The 14,635-nt window shown below is 40.4% G+C and overlaps 1 protein-coding gene across 1 annotated transcript in view; it reads right to left on the bottom strand.

Moving 5' to 3' along the window:
- TEX11 (testis expressed 11) overlaps positions 1–14,635 on the bottom strand; it is a 297,390-nt gene that overhangs the window by 145,661 nt on the left and 137,094 nt on the right. The window contains exon 13 of the mRNA XM_062183085.1: positions 1,785–1,936. Coding sequence (XP_062039069.1) covers positions 1,785–1,936 — 152 coding nt within the window. The remainder of the gene's footprint in view (positions 1–1,784; positions 1,937–14,635) is intronic.

Genomic DNA, 14,635 nt, shown 5'->3' with positions numbered 1-14,635 from the left:
TTAGAGATCATCTAATCCAGTGGTTTCCTTTAAAAATATTAGCGATTTTATGTTTGTAAAAACATGATACATACTTATAAAAATTTAAGCAATATAATAAAGAAAAAAGCAACAAATCACCACTCAGAATAAACCCAACAGATTCTCTGTTCAAGGAGACATGAAGCTAGCTTTTTTTTATATAAATAGCACTAAAATTTATTTCAGCGTGCATAAAAGAAACTAAATAAAAGTATATCTGAGCTATGGTGATGACATTAAGTATCTAAATAAGCCTACATGTTAACAATAAATACTTCAATTTCCATTTAATTTATGAAGTCATAAGCATTCCATTTTACAAACACCCATACTCAAATAAAAGTGCTAACATTTACTGACCATCATTCATATTATATATGTACACATGCGTAGAGTTCAAAACATGAGGTTGTGGAAGAGACTGAAGAATAGGACCACAGTGTCTGTATTCTTGAAGGTATAGAGGTTCTGCAGAGAGGTGGAGGGTAAGGGGTGTGCTGAGCAGATTTGACTCTTCATGTCTGCTAATCTAATCTGTTTTATTTCAGGTGAGGTTTATAGAACACTGCACCACACAAAAGGATGCTAATGTTAAAAAGACAAGAGGGGCCAGCAGTGTGGTGTAGCCGGTAAGGCCGCCACCTTCAGTGCCGGCATCCAATATGTGTACCGGTTCAAGACGCGGCTGCTCCACTTCCCATCCAGCTCTCTGCTATGGCCTGGGATAGCAGTAGAAGATGCCCCAAGTCCTTGGGCCCTTGCACCCACGTGGGAGACCCCGAGGAAGCTCCTGGTTCCATGCTTCGGATCAGCGCAGCTCTGGTCTTTGCAGCCAACTGGGGAGTGAACCAGCGGATGGAGGACCTCTCTCTCTCTCTCTGCCTCTCCTTCTCTCTGTGTAAGTCTAACTTTCAAATAAATAAATAAATAAATCTCAAAAAAAAAAGAAGACAAGCAAGAGGGACTAGCATTTTGGTGCAGCATGTTGAGCTGCCGTTTCCCACAATGGAGTGCCAGTTCAAGTCCTCACTACTCTGCTTCTGATGCAGTTTTCTGCTAATGCAACTGGGAAGGCATCAGAGCATCAGATGATCACCAAGTGCTTGGGTCCCTGCCATCCACGTGGGAGACCATGATGGGATTCCTGACTCGTGGCTTTGGTTTGGTTCAGACCTGGCTGTTGCAGCCATTTGGGGAATGAACCAGTGGATGGAAGATCTTGTTCTCACTCTGTCTTTCAAATAAATAAATAAATAAATCTTAAAAAAACAAAAACAACAACAGTAAAAGAAAACATGCAAGCCCCAGGGGACATCAAAGCCAGGAAGATTCTGGCCCAGCTGAGGACATCAGATCTCATTGCCATCTTCAGGTTTTTTCAAGCCACCCCCACCTCCAGAGCTCCCCCGCCCCTGCAATTTAACAAGGGCCAGAGATATTGACTTGTCCCAAAGGCACACAGCCAATCTGAGATCAAACTGAAGGCGTGAAATCAGGTTTGTGATCACACAATTTTCCACTACACTTTGAGCTTTAACCCCGGTTTGTTTTTGCTGATGTTTAGTTACTTCTGCTTAGTTTCTTATTCTAGTTTACCAGTTTATGAAATATTGACAGGTGAAACATTACTGTTAAAGACCATTAGGGATGAAAAAAAGGAAGTTGGAGAAATCTGTTAACCTGAGGATTTGCTACTGCTCTGATATCTTAGAATTATATGCAAATTAACATCTTTCTAAAACATCTACAGGCATCCTACTGACCTATAATGATTTCTTCAATCTTCTCCTTGGCTTGCTGTTCTTCCTTCCTTTGTAAAAGTATGTCGATGTAGAACAGTTGGGCTTTTCCAAAATTTTCTGATGAATTAAATTGTTCACAGACAATCTCCAGGAAACGAAACCCAACAGAGTCTCTGTTCAATGAGACACAATTTTAAGCAGCATGAATAAAACTGTTTTTTTTTAATCAATGAGGCTAAAATTTCAGCGTGAGAAAAAGAAGCCATAGAAAAGTATAATAAAAGTATATCTGGGGTGGGGCTGGCGCCGTGGCTCGCTTGGTTAATCCTCCACCTGCAGCGCCGGCATCCCATATGGGCGCTGGTTCTAGTCCCAGCTGCTCCTCTTTCAGTCCAGCTCGCTGCTGTGGCCCGGGAAGGCAGTGGAGGATGGCCCAAGTCCTTGGGCCCTGCACCTGCATGGGAGACCAGGGAGAAGCACCTGGCTCCTGGCTTTAGACCGGTGCAGTGCGCCGGCTGTAGCGGCCATTTGGGGAGTGAACCAATGGAAGGAAGACCTTTCTCTCTCTCTCTCTCTCTCTCTCTCTCTCTCTCTCTCTCACTGTCTATAATTCTACCTGTCAAATAAATTTTTAAAAAAAAGTATATCTTGGGCCAGCACGGTGGTGCAGATTAATCCTCCGCCTGTGGTCCCGGCATCTCATATGGGTGCTGGTTCTAGTCCTGGCTGCTCCTCTTCTTTTTTTTTTAATATTTATTTTATTTATTTGAAAGACAGAGTTACAGAGAGAAGTAGAGACAGAGAGAGAGGTCTTCCATCTGCTGGATCACTCCCCAGATGGCCGCCAACGGCTGGAGCTGCGCCGATCCGAAGCCAGGAGCCACGAGCTTCTTCCGGGTTTCCCACGTGGGTACAGGGGCCCAAGGACTTGGGCCATCTTGTACTGCTTTCCCAGGCCATAGCAGAGAGCTGGATTGGAAGAGGAGCAGCCGGGACTCGAACCAGGATGCTGGTACTTCAGGCCAGGGCGTTAACCCATTGCCCCACAGCGTCGGCCCTATGCTCCTCTTCTGATCCAGCTCCCTGCTAATGGCCTGGGAAAGCAGCAGAGGATGACCCAAGTGCTTGGGCCCCTGCACCCACGTAGGAGACCTGGAAGAAACTCCTGGCTCCTGGCTTTGGATCGCCCCAGCTCTGGCCATTGCGGCCATTTGGGGGAGTGAACCAACAGATGGAAAACCTTTCTGTCTGTCTCTCCCTCTCTCTGTCTGTAACTCTGCCTCTAAAATCTTTAAAAAAAGTATACCTGAACTTAACTAATATCATTAAATGTCTAAATAAGTCTATTTGATAATGACAAATCATTTCATTTCAGTTTAATTTATGAATCCGTGAACATTTCTTTTCATCAGCACTTATATTCAGATAACCATTTCTTAATGTCTAATTTATACTTTTTTTCCCAGAACTGATACCAATTTTTAAAACTGGTAACTGAGATCTAGTGAAGTAGATGAACTGGTATGAAAAATTCACTAGTTCTCACTGCCAACAACTCTTTTTAAAAATTTATTTATATTTTATTGCACAAATAATGCGCCAGTGCATTCTGACTACTTAAAAATGCAAACAAATGGCCGGTGCTATGGCACAGTGGGCTAAGCCTCCGCCTGCAGCATCACTGGCATCCCATATGGATGCCAGTTCCAGTCCCAGCCATTCCTCTTCCAATCCAGCTCTCTGTTATGCCTGGGAAAGCAGTGGAGGACGGCCCAAGTCCTTGGGCCCCTGAACCCACGTGGGAAACCAGGAAGAAGCTCCTGGCTCCTGGCTTCAGATCTGCCCAGCTCTGGCTGTTGCAGTCATTTGGGAAATGAACCAGTTAATAGAAGACCTTTCTCTCTGTCTATAACTCTACCTTGCAAATAAATAAATACAATCTTTAAAAAAATGCATACAGTTTATTTATTGGAATAATTAATACTGTTTTCAATAATCTCCAAATAATCTACAGATTAATGCAATCCCTATTAAAATCCCATTGACCTTTTTCACAGAAATAGAAATATTCATACTAAAATTAATATGGAATGCCAAAACAATTTTTCCCAAGAAATATTTTATTGACACATAATAACTGTACCTAAAATAATCTTGAAATGAAAAGGAAATTTCATACTTCTCAATTTCAAAACTTATCATAAAGCTGTAGTAATCAAAACAAGTGGAACTGACATAAAGACAGATTTAAGGACCCATGGAATGTAATAGAGAATCCAGAAATAAACCTTAGCACATACTGTCAAGTGATATTCAACAAGGGTACCAGGATGGTTCAATGGACAAGTTCCTTCAATAAGCAGTGCTGGGAAAATTGGATTTCCACATGCAAAACAACGGAATTTGACTCAGCTTACATAGTACACAGAAACTCACTACAAATGGATCCAGGACCTAAATATAAGACCTAAAGTAATTGTCTCTGTTAGCAGAAGCAATTGTTTATATGTAGAGAGAATCCTAAAGACTTCACCAAAAACACTGTTTGAATTAATAAATTTGGTAAAGTTCCAAGATAAAAAAGGTAGCATTTCTTAACACCAGCAACAAAATAACTAACAAGAAAAAAATTCCATTTACAATAAAACAAAAAAATGTTACTTGTAGGAATAAATTTAATCAAGGAGGTAAAAGATCTGTATACTGACAACAATAAAATATTGACAAAAGAAATTGATGATTGTGCAAACAAATGAAAGATATCCTGTGATTATATTTTGGGAAAATTAATATTGTTAAAATATTTATATTACCCAATCTACAGATTTAAGGCAATCCTCATCAAAATTCTACTGTCATTTTTCATGGAAATAGAAAAAAAGTATTTGTATTGAACCACAAAAGACCCCTAATGGCAAAGCAATCTTAAAAACGAAAAAAAAAAAAAGTTGAAGGCATTACACTTGGTGATTTTAAATTATACTACAAAGCTATATTCATCAAAATAATATGGTACTGGTATAAGAACCAATACATAGCCCAATGGAACAGAGTTGAGAGCCCAGAAAACAACTCACACATATACTCTCAACTAATTTTCAACAAGGACACCAAAATACACAATGGAGAACAGACAACTTCTTTGTTTTTTTTTTTTTTTGTTTGTTTGTTTGTGTTTTTTTGACAGGCAGAGTGGACAGTGAGAGAGAGAAACAGAGAGAAAGGTCTTCCTTTTGCCGTTGGTTCACCCTCCAATGGCTGCTGCAGCCGGCGCATCGTGCCGATCCGGAGCCAGGAGCCAGGTGCTTATCCTGGTCTCCCATGCGGGTGCAGGGCCCAAGCACTTGGGCCATCCTCCACTGCACTCCCGGGCCACAGCAGAGAGCTGGCCTGGAAGAGGGGCAACCGGGACAGAATCGGTGCCCCGACCGGGACTAGAACCCGGTGTGCTGGCGCCGCAAGGCGGAGGATTAGCCTAGTGAGCCGTGGCGCTGGCCAACTTCTTTGTTTTTAAAGATTTATTTCTTCATTCGAAAGTAATAGTTACAGAGAGAGAGAGAGAGGGAGAGACAGAGAGAGAGAGAGAGAGAGATATTCCATCCCCAGATGGCTGCAACAGCCAGGCCTGGGCCAGGCTGAAGCCAGGAGCTAAGAGTTTCATCCAGGTCCTCCATGTGGATGGCAGGTGCCCAAACACTGGGGCTATCCTCTGCTGCTTCCCCCAGGCCATTAGCAGGGAGCTGGATCAGAAGTGGAGTAGCCAGGACATGAACCGGCACCCATATGGGATGCAGGCATTACAAGCGATGGCTTTACCTGCTATGCCACAACACCAGCCCCAACAACTTCTTCATTAAATGGGGTTTGTAAAACTGGATGTCAGAGTAGCCATTTGTACCAGTAGTTGGGACACTGGCACTGGTTGGGATATTGGTTGGGACTACTGCATCCCATATCAGTGTGCCAGGATTTGAGCCCTGGCTTCACTTTAAAAAATTATTTTATTATTATTATTTTAAAAGATTTATTTATTTATTTGAAAGTGAGAGAGAGAGAGAATCTTCCATCTGCTAGTTCACTCTCCCAAATGAATACAACGGCCAAGGTTGGCCCAGGCTGAAGCCAGGAACCAGAACTCTATCTTGGTCTCCAATGTGGCAAGGGATCCAAACAAGCAGGCCATCTTCTGCTGTTTTCCTAGGTGCATTAGCAGAGCTCTGGATTGGAAGTGGAGTAGCCCACACTCTAACAGGTGCACATATGGGATGCCAGCGTCAGAGGTGGTAACCAACTCCCAGGCTTCACTCTTGATTCCAGCTGCTTGCAATGCATACCCTGGGAGGCATCATGTGATGGCTCAAGTAATTAAATCCCTGCCATCCAAGTGGTAGATTTTGATTGAACTCCTGGCTCCCAAATTCAGACTGGTCCAGCCCTATCTGTCTCCAGCATTTGGGGATTGAACCAACAGATGGGAACGTATGCTCTTTCTTTCAAGTAAATAAAAGAAAGAAAACTGGATGTCCATATGCAAAAGAATGAAATTTACCCCTTACCCTACACCATACACATAGACCAAGTCAACAAGCATTAAAGACTTAAGCATAACACATGAAACGATAAAACTCCTAGAAGAAAAAATAGGGAACAAGCTCCTTGACATTTGTCCTGGAAGTGACTTTTTGTATAATACACCAAAGACAAAAATTAACAAATGGAATTGTATAAAATAAAAATCCCTGCACAACAAAGAAAACAATAAAATGAAAAATGAATCAACACCTGGATTTGAGACTTCTGGCCTCCAGAATTGTGAGAGTAACTTTCTATTGTTTTAAGTCACCCAGTTTGTGGTAATTTATTAGAATGGCCAGAAAACCAATACATACAATAATCAAAGTCATAATAATAATTCAACAAATGAGCTCAGTAGTAGAATGGAGAGGACAGAGGAAGAGTAGAAATTATACATTCTGAATAGAGACAAAATAGACTGAAAAACAAATGAATGGAGTCTGAGCAACCTGTGAGACAACAATAATAACAACAACAACAAAATTTAACATTTGTTATCAGAATCTTGGAAGAGGAAAAAAGGTGAGGCAGAGCAAATATGCAAAGAACTAACGTCTGAAAATTCCTAAATTATTCCATTAAGTTATTAGAGAACATTGTGGAAACCCTGCAAGACATTGGCACAGGCAAAGAGTTCTTGGAAAAGACCCCAGAGGCACAGGCAGTCAAAGCCAAAATTAATAAATGGGGTTATTAGATTGAGAAATTTATGGCAAAAGAAACAGTCAGGAAAGTGAAGAGGCAATGGGACAGAATGGGAAAAATTATTTGCAAGCTATGCAACTGATAAAGGATTAATAACCAGAATATTCAAAGATATCAAGAAACTCCACAACAACAGAACAAACTCCGCTAAGAGATGGGCCAAGGACTTAAACAGTCATTTTTCTTTTTCTTTTTCTTTTTTTTTTTTTTGACAGGCAGAGTGGATAGTGAGAGAGAGAGAGAGAGAGAGAGAAAGGTCTTCCTTTTTGCCGTTGGTTCACCCTGCAATGGCCACTGCGGCCGGCGCATTGCGCTGATCTGAAGCCAGGAGCCAGGTGCTTCTCCTGGTCCCCCATGCGGGTGCAGGGCCCAAGCACTTGGTCCATCCTCCACTGCACTCCCGGGCCATAGCAGAGAGCTGGCCTGGAAGAGGGGCAACCGGGATAGAATCCGGCACCCCGACTGGGACTAGAACCCCGTGTGCCGGCGCCGCAAGGCGGAGGATTAGCCTGTTGAGCCACGGCACCGGGCTTAAACAGTCATTTTTCAAAAGAGGAAATTCAAATGTCCAACAGGCACAGGAAAAAATGCTCAGGATCATTAGCTGCCAGGGAAATGCAAATCAAAATCACAATGATGCTTCACCTCACCCTAGTTAGAATGGCTTTCATATAGAAATCAACAAACAACAAATGCTGGGGAGGATGTGGGGGAAAAGGTACCCTAATCCACTTTTGGTGGGAATGTAAACTGGTAAAGCCACTATGGAAGACAGTATGGAGATACCTTAAAAATCTGAATATAGACCTACCATATGACCCAGCCATCCCACTCCTCAGAATTCACCCCAAGGGAAATTAAATTGGCAAATTAAAGAGCTATCTGTACCATGTTTATTGCAGCTCAATTCACAATAGCTAAGACATGGAATCAACCTAAATGCCCATCGACCAAAGACTAGATAAAGAAATCATAGGATATGTATAGTGTGGAATACTACACAGCGGTAAAAAAAAATGATATCTGGTCATTTTCAACAAAATGGATGAATCTGGAAAACATCATACTTAGTGAAATATGCCAGTCCTAAAGGGACAAATACCACATGTTCTCCATGATCTGTGAGAACTAATAGAGCATCTAAAACAAAATCTGTAGAAGTGAAATTGACACTTCAAGAAGGGATGACCTGAGCTGCCTTTGTTTTGACTGTCAAGGAACAGGTTCATTTTTTTAATTTCTACTTTTTTGTTCTTTATGCATGCTATTTGTTGAACTCTACTTAATGTAGAATTAGTCATATGTGTATGAAATCAATTGAAAATAGATCTCCATAAAAAATCAGAGTGAGAATAAGAGAGGGATGAGGTTTGTACAGTTTGTAACTGTAAAGCTGGATAGTTCTGCATACATTCCTATGGACTTACTTCTAAGGGTAAAGTTGAAAAACTTGTCATGGGACTCCAAATCCCATTAATCTTGATAAAAATGCCATCTTAATTATTAGAGTGATCATATTAAGTGTTAAAGTGAACATATAGATAGGATTAAGTGTTAAAGTGATCATATAAATAGGATCAAGTGCCTGGTAATAATAACATAGAGTTAAAAAGAAGAGAATGTTTCTCTTTTTTTTTTTTTTTTGAAAAATGCTGAACTTTTACCTGTGTTGGTTTTAAAATGTAAGTGATGAGTAAAATGATAATTGCAGCACTGAGAGGAACATTTTTAATAGAAAACTTTTATTTAATAAATAAAAATTTCAAAAGGACAACTTTTGGATTATAGCAGTTCTTCCCCCCATAACCACCCTCCCATCGGCAACCAATCCCATCTCCTACTCCCTCTCCCATCCCATTCTTCATTAAGATAAATTTTTAATTATCTTTATATACAGAAGATCAACTCTATACTAAGTAAAGATTTCATCAGTTTGTACCCACACAGACACACAAAGTATAAAGTACTGTTTGAAGACTAGTTTTACCATTAATTTGCATAATATAACACATTAAGGACAGAGGTCCTACATGGGGAGCAAGTGCACAGTGACTCCTGTTGCTGATTTAACAATTGACACTCTTAATTATGACGTCAGTAATCACCTGAGCTCTTGTCATGAGCTGCCAAGGCTATGGAAGCCTCTTAAGTTCACAAACTCTGACCTTATTTAGACAAGGCCATATTCAAAGTGGAAGTTCTCTCCTCCCTTCAGAGAAAGGTACCTCCTTCTTTGATGGCCCCTTCTTTCCACCGGGATCTCACTAACAGAGAAGGAAGAGAATGTTTCAACATGAGAAGCAGTCAACACAGCAGACTCATAGAATGACAGTAGCTTTAAGTAACACTTTGACTTCAAAATCAGCCTTTACGGCTTCCTGGTCTGGCTGAAAAGCCTGTGAGAGCATTTCAGGCATGGAAAGCCAAAACACTGTGGCAAAAAATGTTCTACATGAAGGATCTCTGTGAGTGAGATCCTATTGGAAAGAAGAGGCCATCAAAGAAGGAGGTACTTTTCTCTGAAGGGAGGAGAGAACTTCCACTCTGCTTATGGCCTTGTCTAAATACTGATGGAATTTGTGTATTCCAAAGGCTTCTACAGCGTAGGCAGCTCATGTCAAGAGCCTCAGGTGGTCACTGACGTCACACATAAGAGTGTTAATTGTTAAATTAACAGCATGAGTCACTGTGCATTTACTCCCCATGCAGGACCTCTGTCCTCAATGAGTTGTATTATGAGAGTTAACTGTAAAACTAGTTCTCAAACAGTTTTTTTTATGTGAGTGTGTGCCAATTGTTGAAATCTTTACTTAGTACAGAGTTGGTCTTCTGTGTACAAAGTTAGTTGAAAATGAATCTTAATGGAGAATGGGACTGGCAAGGGGAGAGGATGGAGGAGGAGGGAGTGGGATTGTGTTTAAGAGGGTTAATTATATTCCTAAAGTTGTACTTATGAAATTGGGATTCCTTAAAAATAACTTTAAAAAAAGAAAAAAAAAGAAAATCAACAAATCTAATTCCATCAAATTGTTTAACTTTTACTATAAAAATTTTTTAGTAAAAAAATTTCTTAAAAATTTCCAGAAAGCTGGAATTGGAAGCAGAACTGGGATAGTATTCTTTTTTTTAAAAAAATGTATTTATTTATTTGAAAGGAAGACTTACAGAGAGGCAGGGCAGAGAAGGAGAGAGAGAGAGAGAGGTCTTCCATCTGCTGGTTCACTCCCCAAATTGCCACAATAGCTAAAGCTCTGCTGATCTGAAGCCAGGAGCCTGGAGTTTCTTCCAGGTCTCCCACATGGGTACAGGGGCCCAAGTGCTTGGGCCATCTTTCACTGCTTTCCCAGGCCATAGCAGAGAGCTAGATCAGAAGTAGAGCAGTCAGAACTCAAACCGAGGGTCATATGGGATACCGGCACTGCCGGCTGCAGCTACCAACTATGCCACAGTGCCAGCCCCAGGACTCAGGATTCTAAGCCAGGCCCTCAATATGGGATGCAGGTATTCCAAGCTGCGTGTTTAACACTGCATGAAATATCTTATGCTAACTTTTAATTTTAAAATAATGATAGATTCACAGAAAGTTATAAAAAAAAAAGGGTACAGAACTGTCATATCACTACAAAGATATTCCTCATTCTACCTCTTTATAGTCAAATGCATCTTTCTCCCCTTCCTACCGTCCCTAATCCCTGGCAACCACTCAATCTATTCTCTATCTCTACAATTTTGTTATTTCATGAATGTCACATAAATGGATGCATACAACATGTGACCTTCTGAAGCTGTTTTATTTTTTTTTCACTCAGCATCCCCATCAGATGTTAAGACCTCTGTAGGGTGAAAGGTAATCTGGAGAGCATATTTGCAATACATGTAACATACAAGAGTTACCATTAAGTCTGAAGGGCTCCCCAAATAATAACAATAGCAAACTTTAAATAATGTTGACAGTGTATCAGGCACAAATATAGCAGTATGCATATACTAATATATTTAGTCCTCACAGCAAGCTTATGAGGTAAGTACTTTAATATCTCCATCTTAGGGGTTGGCACCATGGCACACTAGGTTAATCTCCACCTGCGGCTCCGGCATACCATATGGGTTCTGGGTTCTAGTCCCGGTTGCTCCTCTTCCAATCCAGCTCTCTGCTGTGGCCCGCGAGGGCAGTGGAGGATGGTCCAAGTGCTTGGGCCCCTGTACCCGCATGGGAGACCAGGAGGAAGCACCTGACTCCCCATTTGAGGAGTGAACCAACGGAAGGAAGACCTTTCTCTCTGTCTCTCTCTCTGTCTGTAACTCTACCTGTCAAATAAATAAATAAAAATCTAAAAAAATCTCCATTTTAAAATGATTACAAGGCAAATTTAAAGTGTTACCTCAAAAATTAATAAATAAAAGATTAAACTGGAAAAACAAAAACAAGGAAGCTAGGGCAGGCATTTGGTGCAGTGCTTCAGAAGCTACTTGGGATGCCTGCATTCCAAAAGAGAGTGCCTGGATTTGAGTTCCAGTTCGGCTTCCAATTCCAGCTACCTGCTAATGCCCACTCTGGGAGGAAGCAAGTGATGGCTGAGGTGAGTCCCTGTCACTCACATGAGAGGCCTGGATTGAGTTCTAGGCTCCTGGATTTAGCCTAGCCAAGCCCCAGCTATTACAGGCATCTAGGGAATGAACCAGCTAATGGAAATTTCTCTTTCTCTCTCTCTGCTTTTCAACTAAATTTAAAAAATACATTTTAAAAATTAAAAACAAGGAAGCTGAAGCACAGAGAAGTTTGAAATTTGCCTGAAGTCCTGACAGCTAGTTAATGGTAGAACAAAGAATTCAAATATAAGCAGCCTACTCAAAACCACTACACAACACTGCCTCTCAACAAATAAATACCAAAAATGCTGACATTTAATGGATTCTTACCATGAGCAATTCCTTCTATATGCTTCATATGCATGATCTCATGTAATCCTGTTAACCCTAGAAAATAGTTAGCATAATCTTTTATGTTACAGATGAGGAAAATAGATATACAGAGTGTGAGGCACAGGCAGTCTCTAGTAAAAGAATTTGAAACCAGCCTTCTGTCTCTTTTACTATTCAAACATAATCTATGTATGCACTATACTACATCATATACTACATACTATATACCACCAGCACCTCCAGGGCACTGCATAAACTTGTGTCTGTTGCCACCTATTTACCTTCTTCTGCCTCCTTGCCCCTCTTCCCCATAACCAGTTACAGATGCTCTTGATTCTTCCTTCATTATATCTTTCACTTTCATCACTTGTTCATTTCTTATTCTAGAATCTCTGAGAGCAATATTCCTTATTATAGTTTATTTGTATAGCTCATGGTTTCACAGTGGAAACAAAACAGGAAAGTCTTGAAGACAGCAAGTGATTGAAAATTAGTCACTAAGATAGCTGAAAAAATGCAAAAAACTACAAGACAGTCAACTAACTCAAAACAGTATGAATTCGAATGCCAAATATGTAGGCAGAAATTGAAACAGCTCTGTTTTCATAAACTAGCCTCTCTTTGGTAATGGCAAAATACTCTGTGATTTTATTTGTTTCATAATTATGAGCCAGTCTACCCCCATTAAAGGGTGATGTCCTGAGGTCAAGTACTATATATTATTTAATCTCTGTATCTTCAATGCAAAATGCCCAGCAAAAAAGAAAAAAAAAAGAAAAAAAGAAAGACTGGTACATTGAAGGAACACAAATCTGAAAGAATGACTTTCCACTGCTATCAATCTAATTCAATTTCTTATTACTTCGTATTTGAGCTAGTTGCAACAACTCTTAATTGACCTCCCTACCTTTAATCTTGCTCCTCTCAAAGTCTTCCATATTGCCATTAGCCTGTCACCATCCTATTTGAAAACCTTCAAATGGGTCCCTATTTGCCTACATCATAAAATCTTTTAATCTGACGTTCAAAGATTTTCATAAATGACTTCCAATTTACTTCTCTAATTTTGTATTTTATTGCATCCTTAAGTAAAATTTACATTGTAGCCTCTCTGATCCATTAATCATCATATTCTGAACAGGCCATATTGTCCCCATGGTAATTTATGTATAGCCCTTGCTACAAATGTTCTATCTCCTCTTTTCCACTTCTCTAAATCCTATTCCCACCTTCAGAGTCCAGCTCAAGAATCACCTTTAAAGACGCCTTTCAGATGTCACCAACACACAATGATCTAGGTCTCTTTTTGAATTTCTATAGTGATTTGTCAGCTATCCCCATTCTCCATGAGCTGTTTAGTGCTATTATCTTTACACATGCTCTCTTTACAACTAGACTTGCAAGTTCACTAAAAGTAGTGCTTATCTTCCTCATGGTGCCCTTGCATAAAAGATCCTAATTACTTTATTAAATTACCATCCACAAACCTGCTTTGTTCTCACTCTGATCTTCCAGCCAGAAATTCATACCCCTTTTATGTAAAACTTATCCATTTTTAAAATTTTTTTTTTAATTTGACAGGTAGAGTTACAGACAGTGAGAGAGACAGAGAGAAAGGTCTTCCTTCCGTTGGTTCACTCCCCAAATGGCCGCTACAGCCGGTGCTGCGCCGATCCGAAGCCAGAAGCCAGGTGCTTCCTCCTGGTCTCCCATGTGGGTGCAGGGGCCCAAGCACTTGGGCCATCCTCCACTGCCCTCGTGGGCCACAGCAGAGAGCTGGACTGGAAGAGGAGCAACCGGGACTAGAACCTGGAGCCCATATGGGATGCTGGCGCTGCAGGCAGAGGATTAACCAAGTGAGCCACGGCGCCAGCCCCCAGTCTTATCCATTTTTAAGTTCTCACCTCCTCCATAAAGCTTTCTCTGCTGAATAGGTCCGAAGGGATCCTTAGTTCCCTCCTCCAAATTTGTATATGATTTACTGCCTATGCTACAAAATCCTTGTATACTGTATTTTATTGTCAGTTGTCTGATCAAGTAAATATATGCTTAATTTACTAAAGCAGACTTTAAACTCATTAAGGGGAATGTCTGATTTGTAGATTTCTTTTTATCTCCAACCAAAACCCCAGACAACATACTGTACACTAAGCATAATTTTTGAGAAAATGAACTTCAATGTACCAAATGTATTCAGGAAAATGGAACTCTGTCACTAAGAAGAACCAGTCTTTTTTTATTAATTGCTTTAACTCCTCTTACCATTTTAAAGATTGTCAAACCAACCCTTGGGTTGGGGGTGGGAGTGGGGGAGTGGAACACAAATGATTTCTCTCAACAAAATATATTGAAGATTCACAAACTGGTTATATATTCTGCACCATCTTCATTTCCTACAGGCTAAAACTATGATTCCTAACAATAAGTTCACTTAACATTCTCATTACAACAAAAAATTGGATGCCCTACAAAGTGCATTATATGGATATTCAACCTTAAATGGGAGAGGAGTTGAAAGATTTAGGGTGAGAACTCTTATTAACAGCTTAGGTAGTGGCTGTTACATGTTAACACATGATTAACTAGAAATCCAGGAGCCAGTTAATGTTTGCTTTTTTGTTTGTTTGTTGGTTTTTTGTTTTTTGACAGGCAGAGTGGATAGTGAAAGA

Source organism: Lepus europaeus, chromosome X (assembly GCF_033115175.1).
Source record: "Lepus europaeus isolate LE1 chromosome X, mLepTim1.pri, whole genome shotgun sequence".
Classification (NCBI taxonomy): Eukaryota; Metazoa; Chordata; class Mammalia; order Lagomorpha; family Leporidae; genus Lepus; species Lepus europaeus.
Note: the sequence above shows the minus strand (reverse complement) of the source record. Positions and strands in the feature narration are given on the sequence as shown.